Here is a 20,946-nt window from a genome sequence, read left to right on the forward strand (position 1 = left end):
TGGACTGGATTTTTTTCTTTCTCTCTTCCTGGAGTTGTGTCATAAGATCTCTAGGGTCATTCTTTGGAGTGATCCTCAACATGTGCAGCTGAAACGCAGGAATTCATGTTTTGTTATACCTCATTGTTATACTTCTGGTTATGCGTTTGCTATTTTTCTGATGCTAATATAGAGTAGTGTTGATGCTGACGGGAAGCTCTAAGCTCCCAGTGTGAGTTCTCTAATCTATTGATTCTCCTTTTGAATATCTTGGCTCCAGCAGTTAGAATTAGGTTCTAACCCTGATGTAACATTTTCTACGTTTTCAGACTTGACCCATGTCTGGGAAACCAAAGGTGCTACAAATGGTCCTTTCAGTGATGCCATAGCAGGATTACAGTCGGTTCATAGAAGAACCATGTTTCTGTAAAGAATCTTTTCAAGGCCTTCAAGAACCTGCAGTTGAGGAGAAGGTCCTTTACTCATTTTCACATGCAGACACTTATTTATAGTGGGGTAAACTGGAAATAGCAACAAGAGTCAATGTGGTCACATAATAACAAATGATATAAGTAGAAAGTACAGCAGCTGTTGAGTTTTTCATCTATATTGCCGTGACTAAAGAACCGTCACTGTTTGTTTTTGAGTGAGGAAAACTTAAACCTCCAGCTAGCGAATACGATTTCTGAAGAAACAGACCGTAGCCTGAAACTGAATCCACTCCAAAGCTTCTCCCATGGTGGTTATGAGATGTGGCTGCGAGCCCCTAAACCAAGCCAAGTGAAGACGCAGTTCACTTGAAGTGAGCTCTATCAATAGAGTGGCGCTACAGTGCTGCTTCTGTATCTGAGGGGGCACAATGGGGGCATTATGTGTGAACGGGAGCCCTAAGCCAGACGCTCGTCCTCTGCAGCACTGTCATATGAGCGGTGTCCTCCAGATCATATGATGAGCAAGAGAGTGAGAGATGATGAAGGAAGAGCACACATGCACCCACACACACACATACACGAAGATTCACAAGACACTGACAGTGGTGAAAAATCAAGCGAGAGCCTGGGGTTCACACACAGTTGCCTAATTATAGCTGAAGCTGTTAATCATGTTTAGTCCAATGGAATCAGTTTGCGGTTTGAGATGACTCCCTGACCTGGTACACAGAGTTTTAAATGTTATAGAGCAGTCAGAGTGATGTGTGTGTGTGTCTGTGTGTGTCTGTGTGTGTCTGTGTGTGTCTGTGTGTTATGTCAAGACTCCAAATCAGGAATTTCTGTAACATGCAGGTCAGCATTCAGTGCTCCAACACCAACAAGGCCTTTGATTTCACGCCATTAGTAATTCAGTAATTCATCACTGGTTCACGTTTTTTCCACAACCTTCAAAATAAAGATGCTTCTTAAGGTTCTTTGAGCGATTCCGTAGAACAAGCACTTTTGGTTCCATAAAGAACCGTGTTGGGTTGTAGAGATGTCTACTGTGAGGAACCCTTAATTTGGCCTGAACCTTGACATCATTAAGTGCAAGTTCTTTAGACCTTTAAAAGGTTCTTCACACATCCCTAATACAAACACAGCTCTTTATGGAACCAGAAGAGGTTCTACCATGGCATTGTGCAAAAAAATAATCAAAGCACAGAACCTTTAGAGTTTTTAAATTTTTTTTTCAAATTTATCAGTAATGGACTGGCTGTTCAGCTGAATAGTGACATGAAGGTTCAAGCATGGTGCTGGAAATGTTACCAGCATTTCTATGATTTACTGATAAAATAATGTTGATCAGAAATCTAGATGCTTCCCTTATCAGCTTTTCCCTCGTGTTGGAATTATTGTTTATATGTAAGACACTTCCACCTGATTGGCCAAACACATCGAGACACTAAGCCAAACAGCAAAGCAGATTTCACCATGCACCCTGGATTGTGGCAGAATATGACCTATATGAATAGGATGCATAGAGGCACAGTTGCAAGTGCACATGTACCAAAGCCGTGTCTGAGCTGGGGTCATCACAAGGTTCTGACTGGCAGTAGTGAGATTTGAACCCAGGCCTTCACAGAGACTCCACAAGTATTTCTAGAATATGGAAATGTCCCGATATGATTCACACATGTTGTTATGGATTGAAAATCTGCTGTTCTAGGCCCCATCCGATGCCGATCCTCTGTCTTTACCACAGTGTTTTAGCGGGGCTCCGTCAGGCGTCCATTATTCACAGCTTACTGCACTGTGGAGTCTCCAGACGCTTGCCTATTTTCTGCCATTTTTGCCCGGGCCGCTAAAACCCACCCAGTTTCACTGTTCTTGTGCAACGGCAAAGATATGCTATTGGATTACTGGTGATTACTGGCCAGTGTTCCACTCAATAAAAGTACTCCTAGACCACGCCTTTATTCTTGAATTATAAACTAGTCGCTCCGTTAAGTTTACCTCGCTTACCAAACCAATCCTAAACAGCGTGTTCAAAGCCAGAAAAGGAAATCACTGGACGCTATCAACATAGCGTTATATAGCTATATAGCTAAATATTATATAGTTATTATACATCGGTACATACCACTGTATACACACTGTATACATACAAATGAACTGATTTCATGGCAGCATTGTAAAGTAACTGGGAGCTGAACGGTCAGGCAGGTTAGTCTTACTGTATTATAAGATATTAAACACACTCTAAAAGGGTCATTTTTATAAACATCAGCTACCCAAGCCCAAACCCAAGGTAAATCAGTCCAGCATCTCATGTTCTAATAACTGGACTGGGCTATCCCTAGTTTCTAGCACTGTAACAACAGCAAGACTTTTGCTTATTACCAGCGGCTCTGCCAAAAATTCCAGTGTGTTTGCCATATGCTCTGTTGATATACTCTGACCTAATCTTTCATTGACCAAGGCACTATTTTGGCTTTTCCTAATTGGTACTTTAAATCCCTGCACGCCTTTAGAAATAAGACCCCCACCACATGGCATCACACCGAGGTAATGCTCTTATTAGATTTTTGTACAGTTAATTGCTACAGTCCTAAGTCACTGGCTTTCCTGGCCAGAGCAGCTCGTCACACGCCAACCTCCTTAATCCGTATTTGAATTTTTGCTATTTGGGGAAAAATACAAACACGCTGTGCTGCTGCTGTGCCATGGCAACTTCATCTGAAAATATGCTGAACTGGAAGCTGAGAGCTACAATTTCAGCAGAGGCTCTGCAGTTTGAAGTTTCTGAAATTGGTGTCTGCCCACTCACTAGTAACAAGGAGGTCACAAGGGCTGTTCTGCTGCAGATGCTGATTCTGTTTTTTAATGAATTTAGTGAAAACTTCTGTGTTTCATTTTTTTGATGGTTTATTTCTGTGATATTTCTCCTCAGTTGTGAACTCTATATGGTAAAGGATCAGCACTGTGAGCCACAGAGCCTGATGATCATAAGATGCCTTACACAGATGCCTAATGTGCGTCACACTCCTTTGAAGCTGCGCTGCCCATGGCGGAAAAAGCCTTCTGTCATTAACTAAACTGAATTAACTGTAGAAAGCACTTATTATTTCTCTGAGATCTGATGTTCAGGTGATGACAATGGCTGAGTCAGCTGCCCCGCCGTGAGATGGTATCGGGATGCTCCGAGTGGAGCAGAAGGGTTCTTCAGATGTTGGACCTTTGCAGCACACCTTGAGTGCAGATGACTTCTTGGTGTTGGGAATGGGCAGTGTGCACTTTGCAAGCAGTTCAGAGTCACAGGCTGAGCCGTTTAGTTAAAAACATATTTTTAGTTTTTAATTATCATAAAGGAATTTCTGAGCATTAGATTGATTGTTACCCCCCCCCCCAATCTCATCATTTTTACAAACTGAGACACAGCACTGCTGGGAGGGTGCAGGCAGGATGGCTGTGGCATCTCTGCTCTTGTTTAACTGAACTGATTTAAAGCTTGTCTTCACAAGTAAACTGTGCAGTCTTAGACTGATTTTACAGGCAACAAGGCCAATAATAATAATATAATTGTGTGTTTAGATAAACTTGCACCTTCATATGCACTTCATATGCAGTGTGTTTTTAGCTGGCTTACTAATTATTAGAGATGCACTGATACCACTTTTCCCTTTTCAATACCGATACCAGATTTTCAAGTATCTGCCCATACCAAGTACCTATACCGATACGGATACCAACTACACGATAGACTGCTAAATCCTGATATTTTTAGTATTCTAATTTGTATAGGTTGTATTTCTTATATCTTATCCCAAATAAGAGAAAATATACTTAAAAAGAACAACATTTACTGGTTGAGTATCTGCACATGTGAGAAGATTCAGAGATATGAAAAATGAAAACTGCCACATTGCAGAAAGACGTGGAAGTAGGGAAGCATAATTCACATTTCAGAGCAGTGAAAAAATGGCAATTTCACATTCAGGCACTTGTCTCTATGTAAAAAGGTACTGAACTTTTAATGTGTGGCTTTTAAACAAGCTGCTTAAACTCTGCTTTTGTTTTTAGAATGTAAATCTAATGTAAAAGTTCCATTAAATGTCTGTTTAATGGTAATAACTAATTATGACTGGCTTTGACTGGTATGGAAGTACGTTTTTATTTATATATATATATAGTGTAGTAGTAGGGTGTCAGTGAGCTTCATGGCATTAGTGCTCTGTAATGCCTATACCGAAACTGTGTGTAAGTGCCAGTATGGGCGTCAACACTGATCCACTATTGTTATTGGTGCCACACTGCTCATTGTTTAGTGTAGGGAGTGAATATTGACTAGTTGACTAGTCCAGCCTGCATCCTGTTCAGTTCTGATTGTGCACGTCTAATATTCTGCAGTGTGTTTATTAGCGTTGGGCAGATGATATTGGTATTTTTAAAATATCACAGTAATTTAAATGAATGCTGCTATTATGCAAACTTACATTATTTTGCTGTTTTTAATGTTCCATGTGATTATTGTTTATATTTTATTAGCTTTTTAAGCATTCCCTTTGCACAGTCGTCTGGTCTGTAGGTTTAAAAATGCACTTCATTATAGGCTGTACTAACAGAACGTCATCAGCTAATTAACTACACATACATACTTACATGTACAGCACTTGGAGATATGATAATGTAGATTTTCCTCTGGGCTTCATGCAGACGAAGCAAAGAAGCTCTGGCTCTTGTCCAGAGTGCCAGCAAACCAGTCTGGCAGTATTTTGGTGTCCAACTGAATGATTGCATTATATAATTAAGCGATAGAACATGAGTACATTATCACAAATAACATCACGGTTGTGATTTGATCACAGGCAAAATCATCAAAAAAATTTTTATTTTTTACAAAATACAGAAAATAAATCTGAGAAGCCCTGAATCTCTTGCTGAATATGCTTTAATACTGTCAGTTCCTTCCGCCAAAAAGTTGTTCCCCAACAAATGAGGTACTGATATTAAACTGTAACCATTCCAAAACACCAGGACCTACTAAGTGGAGGTTCATTAAGGCACCTGCTGAGCCCTGTACCCGGTCCATGATATTTGCTGATACTATGAGGCTCCCCTTTTGTGCTACATATAGAACCATAGAACTGTCAAGATATCTCGTCCAGCCAGAGATGTTATAAATGGGGATACCGGCCACTGGTACAAATACGAATGGGATTTCTCTTAATGCTCAACATGGGATCTGTTTACAGCTGAAGTCCTGGCCTTCAGCAAAAAGAGCCAGTCAGCTTGCTGGTTACGCCAACATGCTAGTGAGGAAAGCCCCCCTCAATCTGGAGATAATGCACAAGCGCAGTAGCTAGAACACGTCTTTGAAACAGTCATTTGACCTCCAGTGCGGAGTATTCTGGTCTCACCTTCATTCATAGATGGTCTTGATCTTGTATGACTGGAAATTACTGCACGTTGGCATGGCAGAGATGACGGCCAGGTGAACAGACTTGTATTTCAAATGTGTAGTGATGCAGTTGTAGTGCGAAAAAGCTAGAGCACCTCTCAACCAATCGGATTGTGAGGTCCAAACTAACTGTAATCATAGTTAGAATGTGTTCAGTAATATTAGAAGCTAGTCCAGTTTGTAATTACATGATAATGAAATTACTTCCAGGGGAAATGTCCCCTATGTTCCCTTAGTGTTTATGGTGTTCTTTTAATATTGCTGCACATGTTTACTGGTTCAGTCAGTTCAGTAGAGAAACTGTAATGGATTCAGACACCTAATCAGAACTCTACACTTATTAAAGCTTATTAAACCTGACACCAGCAGACGCCTGTTGCTAGCAAGTTTATACAAGTATCCTATGTGTGCACAGATCATTTTCGTCTGGGACATCTGCGGAAGTTGGTGTGGTTTGTGTGGTGCAACAGATAACACCACTACCTGCCCCTGAGCTACCTCACCATGTGGGAGACTGGGGTTCGATTCCCAGTCTGGGTGACTGTGCTGTGCTACACCAATAAGAGTCCTTGGGCAAGACTCCTAACACTACATTGACCCACCTCTGTAATAAGAGTTACCTTGTAAGTCGCTCTGGATAAGAGCGTCTGCTAAATGCCGTAAATGGAAGGTGAGATGGGAGGTTTTCGGGTTGTCGTGGCATTGTGCAGACTGCATTTGTGTTGTTTGTGGTATTTTAATGCAGGGTTTGGTTGCTCTGACATCAGTGTACAGTTGTTTCAGGCAGGGCTTCATTCAGGAGCTAGTAGATGATTCATGATTGCCACTTACTCAGTTCAGGCCTTCTGTCGGTGTTCGTTTGAAAAGTAGAGTGTTTATCTGGTTCTGACCAAACCAGAAAGAGGAGAGTGTTCTTCAAGGATCCTTGATCAACTCGATAGAGGTGAAGACATCATTTGTTGGGTGGGAAACTCCTGACTACCTCTTCTCTCTGTGGCTTCTCCTCCACCTAGCACGCCCAAGCTTTTGGTTCGGTCAGAAGGCTTTAGGGAAGGATGAATATGCTAGGCTAACGCCTGCAGTGACTCATTGAAACCTGACGCGGTCATGGTGAAATCCACAAGCAGCTGTTAGCATGCAGCTAAACCCACACCACTAAAAGATGTCATGGCTGAGAGGGACTTGGGACATGGTTAGTCGCTGTGAATGTAATATGTTGTTTTTGTTCCTCATTCGCGCACTGCGTGACCCTAAATTAGAAGCATGTTAAGATGCTTTAGCAAATCTATTAAACGTCTCTGCCGTGTCATTGAACCAAGCATGGCGTACAAAGTCTCTGTGTTTTAATAGGAGGGTACGTTTGACTTGTTTAAGGATGGAATATTGATGAGCAAACATTGTTTGGTTACTTAGATTACTCTGAGAGTAAATAACCTATAATAAAACTGATTTCAGAGCATAGTTGATCTCAATCTATCTGCAGCCATCTAGACATTAACCTTCAACCCTCTAGCGCTGGTAGTGTTGTGTGATGAGGAAGGTCCTGGCAGTGATGAAATTGGTGGGGAGAACCTGATTCAAGAGCTTGCAGAGTGATCACTAATGCCTCACAAGGCACCAACAGATATTTAGCAGGTTTAATATCTGTACCTTTCGGCAACTTTTTTTTGGTAGTGTGAAAAGTGTTGTGGCTCGGGGTCAGAACAGTGACTTGTTACAGCGAATGCCTTTTTAATGAGTCTTTATCCATGTCCTGGGTGTTTCCGCAGCAAATCGGCACACAAACAACTGCGAAATTGCTCCTCTCTTAGGCTATGTTCAGACCGCCAGCCCAAATCAGATTTGTAGCATATCTAGATTGTATACAGATTGATTTTTGATAGTCTGGACACCTAAAAACCACATGAAATTACACTTTTTCCAATCAGATCCGAACCACATTTGTAAAAGATTTGTACAGTTTAGACGCTTTGGACGCTCAAATTCATATTTCATAGTTTCTAATTACACTGTCTGTAATGAAACCTGCAGCTGATCAGTGCTTATTAAGCACTAACTGTACCCTCTATGTGTTATCACGATAACAAAATTGATCGAGAAGCACTAAAATATCATCATATTGCCCAGCTTATCTTATTGCCCATATCTTATCACATGTTTTTGTGACAAATCATGTTTTCGGAGAGCAGACAAACCTCGTTGTGGGTTCCTCCTGGTGAAAGATCTTGTCATTTGTGAACCTGTGTCGTTGATCAGTCATGTAGTGTGCAAGCCACAAATAACGAAAAGATTCACGGTTACAACCTGATGACTCCTATAGAGTGAACATGGCATTAAGGGTGCTACAGAAACGAATTGTGAATGTGGTGCAGTATGAAAGAGGTGTGAATCGAGGTCTCTTTGAATAGGGTGTGATGGTGGCTGGTTTGTGTAGATGATGGTTCAAAAAAGGCTCATGAATTGTGGAAATCTGTACATAGTCGCCAGTTAAGTCAACTGTCAATGTAAATTTAGTTGAATGTCTAAAAGTAAGAAAATACTAGAAGGAATCTTTTTGTTGTTGTATTTTAAGCAGAAACTTCTGAAGGCCAATATTTCAGTATGTATTTCTGGAAAAGCTAAATCATAAAAACAGAAAGCAATAAAAAATAAAAGTCTCCTTCCTACAGGTTTTTGTATGATACCGCTTATGTTTCCACATCCTGCACTGTGTACAGTGTTCGTTTGGTGTAGTGTAGTTTCTCATCTAGTCGATAGGTCAATTATGTGTGCTATTGCAACTTCAGAACTTTCGAGGTCAGAATAATAAAGGCAAACATTCAACAAACACTCCTAAGGGGGGTTTTCAAGGGTTCCGCTGCTCAAAGCAGCGTCTGAATGCTTAAATACTGCTGAATACTTTCATAGTTTCCTCTCTGTAACGGAAAGCCTTTCGTAGATAGTCCTTTAAAAATAGTACTGTATAGCACCATGGTGTGTATAATTCCTGAAGTGTACAGCTGTGAATGATCAGGGTCACTCAGTCAGATCTCCCTGTGCCCTGTGTAGTTCATTTTAGGTACAGAGTAGGGATCTAGATATGCTTTAGAGTGACGTGATGCATCAATTTAGTGCCGTGAAATGCTAGAATTGATTAGAACCAGTTTAGTAATGTTGAATAATGCACTCATTTCTTTGGCCGAACTAAAATTCCTAGGCTATTTTCATATCAGATATGGTTTGTATTCTGTTTATATTCTGCCGTGTGTGTATTTTCCAACAATTCTTAGTCATGCCACAATAATCGATTTGAATGTGGGACATTTGAGGTTTCATAATGTGCTGAATCGCTTGCCTGAGTATCATAACTGAATCAGTGCTTGATTAAGATTGACTCTCCTTGTGTTGTTGAGTGTTTGAACTGAAGGTGCTGTGTGTTTTGTGTTTTTTCTAGAGGTATATAGAATATGAAGACTCCCAGGAACAAGAGAGGAAAGAGCTACAGAGCAAGGTGGTGTTGCTGGAGGCTCAGACCAGACAGATGGAGCTGAAGACCAAGAACTATGCAGACCAGAGTGAGTATTTCACTTCACAGCCAAGTCTCATCAGCCACCCAATACACTCTGCTGACTCTTCACCTCTGGATCTGTAGACCTCAATCTTTTCATTTGATGCCTGGTGTTTTTATTATGCTGCCGCATACCTTAAACACCTCACCTCACACCTTTGCACTCTTTAGTCGGTCACACACATTACGAGCAATCCCTGTCCGCGTTGTGTGCTGACTGAGAATGGACTGAATTGGATAACACCTGCAGGTCTGCTGAACTCCCCCACATGATGGGAGGATGACTGTGTTTACTGCCAAGCTGTGCTTCAGGTGGGCGGTGCATTGCGTAACTGCTTAGAGCAAATGACACATCCATCCATTTTGTCAGTTCTTTAAATGTTCTCTGCAGATGAGAACATTTCTCCTGAGTGAAATAAATATACTTCATATGTTAGATTGGATCAGGGAAGTCAGTTTAACCGGCCCAGTGACCCGCTGCAACCTTCTTGTAGATCTTGACATGTTTGAATTGTCTTTGTGTCTGATTTCTTAACCAAATTTGAAAGTAAGTGCAAAATTAAATAGACGAGTGCACTGTCCCGTCTACTGATGTTGGAGCTCCTCTAATCATGAAGCTCACAGAGTGAATTTTGTTGGTTATCTGTATTATACTGTATTGGTCTTTACAGTACTGCAGTGGCAGAAGGTTGCAATATTTAATCGATAATGAAATGTTTTATAGTGCCTTGACCAACTGAAGCTATACCTTTATTTTTATAGTTATATAATACTCAGCAATATGATCACAATGCTGTTTTGTCCATGGTGTGGTGAGATGTTATGTACTCTTCAGTGCCTCATGTTTTCCCTGCTGGCTTCTAGTCTCAAGCCTTTGGAAAATTTTGGTTGGTTGACACCACTTGTTCGCATTAGTCAAGCTTTCGCTCGTTCCTGTCTCCCTTTTTATCAGTGTTTTTAAAACTGTTGCATAAACTGAGATCAAGTGTAACCACTCAGTAGTTTAAGATCCTCTCCATTTTAGAAGCACTCATTGTGTCTCTCTTTCCTCTGCTCTCCTTTTTCGCTCTTCTTGTCAAATGTAATTAAAGGCAGTTCACTGGGTTTCTTTGGGCTGTGTGAAACGCTCCTTAATTGACCTCCACAGGGTTAGCTGAGGGAGGCGAATAGTTGAGAGCTGCTCCGTCTAAGCCTTGCCTGCTTTATTTTTTTCTTGTTTTAAAGGGAGAACGCATGGAGGGGGGGGGGATTGGGGGCTGCAAATTCTCAGCAAACTGAGCCGTCAGTTGTTTAGTTTAATAACATTCCAACGATGCTTGGCGTTTTCTGTACGTGCAGACACACTTGTCTGGTGTAGGAAGCAATAGTCTGTTGTGAAGCCATGACTTCATGTGTTAGGGTCATTGTAGATGCCCTGTTATTAGCTCTAACAGTGTGGGCTCTGTACACGTAGCACCGCCTTATTAGTTAGCAGTGTCAGTTGTTCAGCAGTGAAGTGGTAGAATGATCCTAAGCATATTTTGAACCTGCAGGTTTATATGGGGTTAAGCCTTTCCCCTGTCTCACTGCCCGTTTGACGGCATTGTCAGAAGTCAGAGGAAGAGGTTAATTGGCACATTTTCCAAATGACTGATCTGGGATTTGTGCTGCAGCAGAGACCCCTAGTGCCCTGTTAATGTTACTGCAGTTGATGGCACATGCCATGGTCAGTTCAGATCACCACTGATACGACTCTTTGAATGAAATCAAAGCGCAAAAAAGATTCCAATCTCAAGATGTGTGTTTGTCTGATGGCTGCATTTGTCTGATCAGAATAATGAGACACTAAGTGTGGGACATTAATCTTGTTTTTTTTTTTATTCAGTTGGAAGATTAGAGGAACGAGAGGCAGAACTGAAGAAAGAGTACAACGCCCTCCATCAGAGACACACTGAGGTGAGTATAGAGATATACCGTATGCCATATAGTGTGTATATATAAACACAGAATATTGTGAACTCCTGTCTTATACTAAAAAACAACAGCCTTGTTCGGCACTAGCGAGACGTGGTGGCATGGACTGTAATAAAGGACGGAAGCTGTTCAAGCTGTGCAACACTGTTCCGCTGCTGAGAGGCACTCAGTGTGCGAGAAGTCCATTCTTGGTACACCTTCCCTGCGGTGGCTCTAGAACATCCCACGAAGTTAGCGGTTTCCAACATGCTAACATTCTTCACCCACTGTCACAGTCATATCAGAGTATTATGACCACCCAGGTTTGGAATAAACTCCCGGGCCGGAGTTTAAACACATGACTGTGTTTGCTGCATGTATAAATAAGCAAGCACACCAGTCAGTTGTAGCAGAGTGCAAACCATAGTCATGGGCAAAGGGCGCGATTTGACTGGTGTACAAAAAGGCATTATAATAGGGCACTGGGCAAAGGGTGGTAGCATCTCGGAAGCCACTAACTTTGTGGGATGCCTAATATTTGTCACCATCCAGTACCTAGTTTATCTAACCAGTTCTTCATTCCGTCAGGTGAGCTGCTGGAAGAACTAAACAAATCCATACAGGGACTCAGGTTCACCAAGATTAACAGTGTACCTGTGTTCTTCAGACCAACACACAATCCGTATCTTTACTGCAAATTATTTTCCCAATTATTGTAATGCTAGAATAGCATTCCACTGAATGAGGTGCATTACCTGAACTTTTTTAATGCAAGCTGGAGGCCGTCGCAGAAATAAGCCAGCAGGACAACTTCATCCACAAACAAACCCATCATCCGAGACACAACCCCCTGGTCCCCCTTGCCAGACTTGGGTGGCAAGCTCCCATGCCCTTTTAACTCTTATCTGAGAGAAAGTGAACAGCTGGGCCCCTGTTCCATAGCCAGGATGGAATTTACTTTGCTCCTCCTAAACCCACCACTGTCATATGGAGTTGCCGTTCTGTATCCTGGCATAGACTTTCCAGAACCTTCAGATTCTCTCCTTGACAACAACAACCACCGTCTGTTTTTGCCCAATCCAGAGGCAGTGGCATCCAGAGGCAATCCAGTGGGCATTGCACCCCACCTTTGATTTGGACCTTGCAGGTGGTGGATCCACATGGTCCTCCCATGTTATTAGTTTGGCTTGAGCCCAGCCAGGGTACGTAGGTTGTCTGGCCACCTAGGCCTGGCTCCAGGGGTAGTAAGCGGGCCATTTTATAAAGACCAACCACAGTTGGTCTTTCTAAAAGGAGGGTCAGAAGGGTGAAAACTAGCACATGTCTCCTCTGAGACATGAAGTCTGCCACCACCTCTTTTTGAGCTGCCGCTTATGCAGTATCACAAGGCAGTCAGCGTGCTCAGAGGAAATCACAGCTCTTCATCCTGGTTCTTTTCACTTTCATAAAACTTACCATAAATGTACAGCTCTTGACAACCTGGTTCTGGTGATCTTCAGACATTTACATTTAAGGCATTTAGCAGACGCTCTTATCCAGAGCAACTTACAAAAGTGCTTTGCTATTTACCCAAGGATAACCTCAGCTAGTTTGAATAGGCCAAAAACACAAGTCAATAAGTCAACAAGTCAATGACCACTCTACTATTCGCCCAAGTATTACTGAAAGAGGTGGATCTTCAGTCTGCGTTTGAAGACAGTAAGCGACTCTGCCGTTCGGACACCCAGGGGAAGTTCGTTCCACCACTTTGGTGCAGAACAGAAAAAAACTTGGATGCTTGTCTTCTGTGGATTTTGAGGGATGGCGGGTCGAGCCGAGCCGTACTTGAAGCTCGAAGGGCTCTTGGTGTGGATCAGCTTTTGACCATTGCCATCAAGTACAGAGGGGCTGGTCCGTTCTTAGCTTTGTAGGCCAGCGTCTAGGTTTTGATTCTGACGCGGGCAGCTACAGGAAGCCAGTGAAGAGAACGCAGCAGTGGAGTGACATGGCTAAATTAGACCACTCAAACTCTTTTGCCCTTACAAGGCCCTATCACATTTTATTATTATTGAGTTTTTTTTTTAAGTTGATTTCTCTTCTGCAGTTGTATCCAGCTCAAGAAGGCAAATCACAACTGACAGTCATTTTTAACTTTTACAGATGATTCACAGTTACATGGAACACTTGGAGCGTACCAAAACACAGCAGCAGGCAGGAGGAGAAGCAACAGACACCGGAACTTTGAGCAAACATAGGTGAGTGTAGCCCCAGATATTAGCTCACATTTTTCCCCCTGCAAAATGTTGTCAGTCTTTGTCCATCATTCTGTACCTCAGGTACTGAAATGCTCATTCATGCCTTTGTCAGATACTGTCTAGCTTTTGTAATACTGTGTTTTGTAATAATGTGGTTGGTGTGGCGCAACTGATAACATCACTACCTGGCACTAAGCTACCACACCATGTGAGAGACTGGGGTTCGATTCCCGGTCTGGGTGACTATGCTGCTCTACACCAATAAGAGTCCTTCTGCAAGACTCCCAACACTACATTGGCCCACCTCTGTAATACCAGTAACATTGTAAGTCGCTCTGAATAACAGCGTCTGCTAAATGCCGTAAATGTAAATGTAATACCATGCTTACAAGTTTCCCAGCCAAATCACTACAAAATGCAGCTGCAAGTGTTTCTACACACACCAAACCGTAGACTCCAGTGTTTCTCATTCCTGATCCGGGGCAGTGTCAAATCTCTACTCTGATCTCTGCCTGATCTACTCGTACCAGCACAACACACACTAACACACCACCACCCTGTCAGTGTCACTGCAGTACTGATAATGACTCGCCACCCAATTAGTGCCTGCTCTGTGGTGGTGCTGTGGGGTCCTGACCATTTGAAGAACAGGCTGAAAGGAGATATACAGAGAAATAATAACAAATATACAGAGAAACCGATGGACTACAGTCTGGAATTATGGAAGTGCTCTTATATGGTTAAGTTTGAGCTGATACAATGGGCAGTGTTCATTCCAAACCAGGGGTGGTCATACTATTCTGAATTGACTGTGTAGATCTATATATTATCTACATATTTTAAAATGTATCCTCCTACGTCTGTCAGCCTCGATAAACACCAGTGACCCAGGTAGCAATATCTGCCAGTGCCATAACAGTGCCTCCATCATGTTTGACAGATGCGGTATGTGGTATGCTCTGCATCAAAAGAAACCTTCCTTTACTTCTCTACACTCTTCTCATTGTTCTGGGACAAGCTGTTTTTAGATGTTTAAAAAAATCTAATATGACTTTCTCTTTTTGAGGTGTTTCATGTCTGTTTCCCACGTTTTTACATGCATTAAGGCGTCGCTTGACTTGTTAATTCACAAAGGTTAAGTAAAGAACACAAGAGACAAGGGAACAGGCCACACATGGCCATGACCATGCTGATCAGTCAGTTGTCTATTACGCCCATGGCTTCATTTCACATTAAATGTGATGGTGTACAGTGGAAAAATGACAGAAAATTGTGTCACGGTCCAAATACTTTGGACCTGATTGCAAGATAATTCTTATTACTTCTTATAAATTACTTTTTCAAGCTGTTTCAGAAGCTTTCTAAAGTCCTAAGATGAAAGTGTGAAAATATGAAAGACATAACTAGATAAAAAAATGATCAGAACTGTCTGAGAACGATATTCTAGAGATGGCCTCTATCTGACACTCTCGGACTGATACTCAGAATACAACAGCTCCCAAAAAGCCAGGAGAAAATAGAATCAAGCTCTTCTGCATGTGCAGGTGCTGCTTTAGACCCACTGTGTTACCTCACTAAAAACAATATCCGGTGTTCTTGTGGAGATACCTTAGCCAAGGAAAGGCTCTCTTTATTGCAAGGCATGACCAATTTGATGAATGAGCCAGCGAGTGGACAAACAACCAAATGGATGGATGGATGAATGAATGACCATCCAAGAGAGAGATAGATGAGCCAGGTTATAAAGGTAAAGGTGCACGTATTTGTCACTGTACAGTGTGGACTGTACAGCGAAATGTGTCCTCCGCATTTAACCCATCTGGTAGTGAACACACACTCACACACACACACACACACACACTCATGTGTTAGGGGCAGTGAGTACACACACACACCCAGAGCGGTGGGCAGCCAACTCCAGCGCCCGGGGAGCAGAGAGGGTAAAGGGCCTTGCTCAAGGACCCAACAGTGGCAGCTTGCCGAGCCCGGGAATCAAACCCACAACCCTGTTATCGATATCCCGGCGCTCTAACCGCTGAGCTGCCACTGCCCGCGTTATTGATCCAGCATTGGATTTACAGTGGATAATTACAAATGGAGATGGCAGCAATCTGACACCAGGTATCAGTATAGGGCCAACATCCACAGAAAACGCATATCAGATTTCAAAGTGATGTGGTTGTTGGGGTATGGGTAACTGTTCCGTGTTCAGCCTTAATTCAAGGTTTAATAAATTATAGTAACTGGAATTACAGCCATTTTTCACAATCCCTCTATTTTCACACGCTCAAAAGCAGTTGGAATCCAGCATAATTATAAATATAACTTTTTTTTTTTTAAGGATTTGCTGTATAATATTCATGTATTTTTTTTATTATTTTCCCTACTGTTTGTTCATCAAGAACATAATACCAACATGTGTAATCAAATGACTCCACCCCGTCCAGTCTGCCACATAGAAGCAACATGGAGGAGAACTTCAACACCGAGCCCACTAAGCATTTTTTCGTTGGTTCAAGCTGCTCAAGTTGTTGTGTTCGATTAATCATTAAACACTGGTTGTCCAGTTCCATTGACAGCTATACATGCCCATGCCATAACTGTGCCTCCACCATATTTGGCTGCTTTTTCAGCATGCTTGATTGCAGTATGCTTCAGATCATGAGCCCTTAGAGATCTTACCTCAAAATTTAAACCACTAGCAACACACCAAGAACAGAAAGGTCAGCTGTGTTTACCTTCATTAAAGTGTCTCTTAATTGTAGACTTATATGTGTATGTTTAGTTTGTTTGTTAAGGTACTTTGTAAAAAAAAAAAGAAAAAAAAAAAGATCTACACATTTAATCCTATCGTGGTTGTTTCTTTTCAATTTCTTTGAGGCAAACAGAGGCAAAAACACAAAAAAGTCACTGTCCCAATACCTATGGACCTGATTGTGTGAGCTATGGATAAAGGAGGAGGAGAATTGTGCATCCCTGCTTAACCTCTCTCTCCTCTGCTGTCTGTGGCTCTTTCAAATGAGTCAGTCAGTTTCAGTGGCTTGTCTTGGAGAGCAGACGGTACATAAATGACATTCATAGGTGTTCAATCGAGTGGCAGCAGCCATGTTTTGGCTGAAGATGTCTTTGTGTACTAGGAGTGTCATCGTGCTCAATAATAAACCCTACCAATTTCATTACAGTTTAATTGCACCAGTCTGCTGTGACTTACTATGTTGATGTGAAGTGCACTTCAGACTGAGTGTGTGCCAAAATGACTACACACTAAGGCTACACACACAGATACAGACACACACCAAAAATGTACACACTGCCACTGCCCACATCTCCGAATGTAGGTCAGCAGTGCTCTCTGCAGTGGAGTGTGGTGCTGTGACTGGAGAGAGCGGAAAAGCGGAAAGCGGAGGCAGAGGCAGATTGAGAAAATCCGCTGGTTGATGGTAATGAAGTGAAGGGCAGTGGAGCATCTCACACAGCAGCTCTATAATAGAGTGGCAGTGTTAAACCAGAAGACAAGCACTGACACAGCAGTGAAATCATATCTCGGAGGGCAGCCATGACTGTTTTTTGTTTTTTTTTGTATTATTATTTATTTAATTCCTGTTTAATTTGTGGGTGCTGGCTGGTTTGGTGTTCATACTTGTTGAGCACTGGGTGTGTATTTCTGTATTAATTCCTTTATGTAATGGAAATAAGGTCACATCTGCCTTTATGTACTGTTCCGCCTTGAATATATGTCCATGCTTGTTCCTTAACCAGAGCACCATCTCTAACCATCTCTAGCAGATTTTGTGGCAGATTCTAATGTGTGGAGAGACGTGTATGCAGAGAAAGGCCGATACCTTAATGCTGAATGGTGATGTAATGGACCGTAGTTGATCTGTAATCCATACGGATCACCACTCATATGAACTGCAGATTAATTTCCAAAGTTTAACTGTAATATTTTCCTTTATGAGCTTTTAGGGATTCTTTTTATTTAAAACTGTGGAGGAACCTCTTGCAGACATTTGAGGAACTTCTAAGGAACATTTTTCTTTTACAAACATTTTCTTAAAGGTTCCTCAAAGCATCTTATGAGGTTCCGCCACAGTCTTTTGTATACTTACACCCCCACCTGATCACTTGACTATGAGAACATTTCTTTTGAGTCTAGCGTGAGTTTATATCCTCTGGACTGATATCCTTCGTCTTTTTGTGTGGGTTAAGTATGTAAAGTAACTCTTCAAGCTCCACACTGCCGACTCTTAACTTTTACCTTACCTTCTGAGAACACACCTCACAGCAGCAATACAAAATAAAGGACTAGATGTGGGTTGGGCTTAAAATAGCTGATACCTGAACCTGATACACTAGACTGTTGCAGTTGTGAATGGAGTGGGTTGGAGGGTCCATCTGTGAAATGAGCGGATTAAGGGATTATTTTCGGTGTGACATTAGTAAATCAAAAGGCTTCGAATTTCATGTTTTGTGAAGAGTCTACAGCCTTTTAGATGAAACGAGAAGTTGCCATGTCTTACTAAGCACATGCTGAGAGATCCTCATCTGGGTCTTGTAATGTGTCACTGTTTACTGTAAGATTTGAATGTGGTGAATTGAGGCATTGTGAGTTTGGTTGAGTTCAGACTGACCCATCTGCTTTATTCTAGTTTGAAGCAGTTGAGTTGCATGTGCAGGATGCTTTGAGTTACTAGAAGTGCACAATGAGACTCAATGACGTATTTACTTCACACAAAGTCATTTTGGCGGATCTGTGTTGCAGTTGCCTTTCTTTGATTGTGGTTCTGTGTTTGATTAAATGTCACAAACGACCCTGATGATCCTTCTCTGCACCCAAAGAGGTCACGGTCACCCCATTTGGACTCTTAATTAGAACTTAAAACACATTTAAGGACATATCATCCTAGTTCAGTTTCAGCATGAAAGGTTTTCGACGTTCCCTGAGCTTTAAATTTGGCTTTACCTGCCTCGTGTTCCACTTTCCTTAATGACACCTTCACTTGGATCTTACTTGTCCAGGTCCTTCGTAACAGCATGTTATTTAAGTAGCCGATAAATTTTTCATGTAATCAGCCAGTTCAGTCCATTAAGCGCCTTTGGCTAATAGTATCGGACAAGTGAGCGTTTCTGTGTGTTGCAGTAAGGCTGTATGTTTATGTATTAAGTGTATATTTAGGTGTTAACTCAACAGAGTGTTTAACAGAGTTAAAAATGATATGATGAAATGATATGACTACCACCTTACAGTGTTCTTTACTTGACTAGATGTTTTGAAGGAATTATTCTTCCCCAAGGAATTGTGAGATCATCTGCTGAATAATTTTATATATATCTATATATATATATATATATATATATATAATTCCTTCAAAACATCTAGTCAAGTAAATTATAATTATATATTATATAGGCTCAAATTCAGCTCCAAAAATAATCCCTCAGCGAATTCGGCTGTAAAGAAATCTGAATCTGCTTTTTTTTTTTTTTTTTTTTCAAATCAATATCAGTGCAACTTCTGGGCAGTAGGGCACTGCAGACATACAGTCAGTTCTCGCACTGTGTTTTTCCCCTCTTCAGTCCCAGCCAATAGGTTCAGAGGGAGCTGGGGGAAGAGCAGAGGAGAAGCATATGGAATGAGCTGTCGGACCGACTGTGCTACTGCAGAGAGGGAGAGGGAGAGGGAGGGAGTGGGAGACAGAGAGACAGTAGTAGTAGCAGTGAAAGGCAGCACTAGGAAGAAAGAGGGAGGAGGGAAAAAAGGGAAAGTGAAAAGTCTGACCCGTGGGAGACAGCTGCTGCTGTTGCTGCCATAAGCCGGTTTGCTGCTTCTCCCTGTGTGTGTGTTTGTGTGTGTGTCAGAGCGGATGATGTCACAGCGCTGAGAGGCTGCAGAGCCACACAGACACACACACGCGCACACAGCGGTGCGCACGGATGTGTATTCTCAGGGCTGCCGATGCTGATGGGATTGTTTCGGCGTGTCAGGGGGCGCTGGGCGGCCCGTAACCCGCGGTAACGACGACCATGAGTCCGGGCTGCATGCTGCTGTTTGTGTTTGGCTTCGTTGGCGGAGCAGTGGTCATCAACTCGGCCGTGCTGGTCTCTCTGTCCGTTCTGCTGCTGGTGCATTACTCCGTCTCCAACGGCCTGCCCGCCATCACACACTCGCTCCCCAGGATCAGCAGGTATGCAGAGGGGAAGGGAGAGGGGGAAAGTGTGTGTGTGTGTGTATGCGCGTGTCTCGTTGGAGATTGTCTTCTACATCCTAATTTAGATTTTTTATTATTGCATTTTTACCTATTGATGTTTCTGTATCTTTGAAGTGTTTTGTAGTTGTAGTGTCAGACCTTCTGGTACTTTCCATACATTTATTATTATTATTATTATTATTATTATTTTACCTCTTAAGGCTGGAACTTTACAGTATATGAGCAGTAATCAGAGTTCTTAAAGAAAGAGCAAACAACAAAAATGGACTTTTCTGAATATTAATAAACCAAAGAACTAAGAAACGCATATAAATGTGTCCATCAGGGTCCAGACCTTCTTAGTCTCCTCCTTTTCTCTTTCACTTTGCAAAATAAAGGTGCTTTAAACTGTTATTGGAGTGATGGAAGCCATAAAAGAACCACTTCTGCTAATAGAGAACCAAGATTCATGTTTGTAATAGAGATAAATGATTGTGGAGAACCTTTAAATTGATAAAGAAGCTACATCTACACTGTCTCCTAGTTTCCCACCTCTAATGCCAGTCTGCTGTGGTAAACAGCAGCAGCATCGTTGATAAAGCTGAGTATGGTAGTCCAGCATTGTGTGTGTGCGCATATGTGTGTGTATATAAATTCTGTAATTAAACCATGACAAACTCCGGGACCGTTCCCTGCCTGCGCCAGGGTTAGGGCTGGTTTTTGTGACCCTGCAGTGCTCTGGATCACGCTCTCATTGTTCGCTGTCGGGCGGCTTTTGAATTTGCCCATTCTCTTTCAAACAGACTGCTTTGTTGTGCACTTAGGCCTATACCTCTTTGTGTGTCTGTATCTCTTTGATACTGTACCTGCATACTGATTGGCTGGGCTGTGTGGTGCGTGGTGTGATGGGTAGCAGTTTAATTTGTTTATGCTGTTTGTGACTGTAGTGGAAATACAGCTGTGATGCAGGGGACAGGCGCACCACCCTCGTCGGCCTGTACCTTGTCTAAGCAAGTTGAAACAGGATGCAGTGTTTGTAAATATTGGTGAACGTACCCTCAACCTAGGGGACAGCGGAGCAGATCGGTGACCGATTGAGCCAGAATTCATGTGGGAAAGAGCATTTTGCTGCTGGTTGATCTCTATTGCTGTGGGAAAAAGGTCTTAAGGGCTGAAATTATGACACTGTACTTTA

The 20,946-nt window shown here is 42.1% G+C and overlaps 1 protein-coding gene across 6 annotated transcripts in view; it reads left to right on the top strand.

Annotated features, from left to right (window-relative positions):
- The window catches only part of spag9b (sperm associated antigen 9b), a 71,578-nt gene that overhangs the window by 22,301 nt on the left and 28,331 nt on the right, over positions 1 to 20,946 (top strand). For 3 of the 6 annotated variants that reach the window (XM_072667844.1, XM_072667845.1, XM_072667847.1), the window contains exons 2-4: positions 9,284 to 9,404; positions 11,262 to 11,332; positions 13,469 to 13,563. In XM_072667844.1, the coding sequence (XP_072523945.1) occupies positions 9,284 to 9,404; positions 11,262 to 11,332; positions 13,469 to 13,563 (287 nt within the window). Of the gene's footprint in view, positions 1 to 9,283; positions 9,405 to 11,261; positions 11,333 to 13,466; positions 13,564 to 19,464; positions 19,749 to 20,946 lie in introns of those variants that run through there. The other 3 variants (XM_072667849.1, XM_072667848.1, XM_072667850.1) reach the window with 3 other exon arrangements.

Source organism: Salminus brasiliensis, chromosome 22, assembly GCF_030463535.1.
Source record: "Salminus brasiliensis chromosome 22, fSalBra1.hap2, whole genome shotgun sequence".
Lineage (NCBI taxonomy): Eukaryota > Metazoa > Chordata > Actinopteri > Characiformes > Bryconidae > Salminus > Salminus brasiliensis.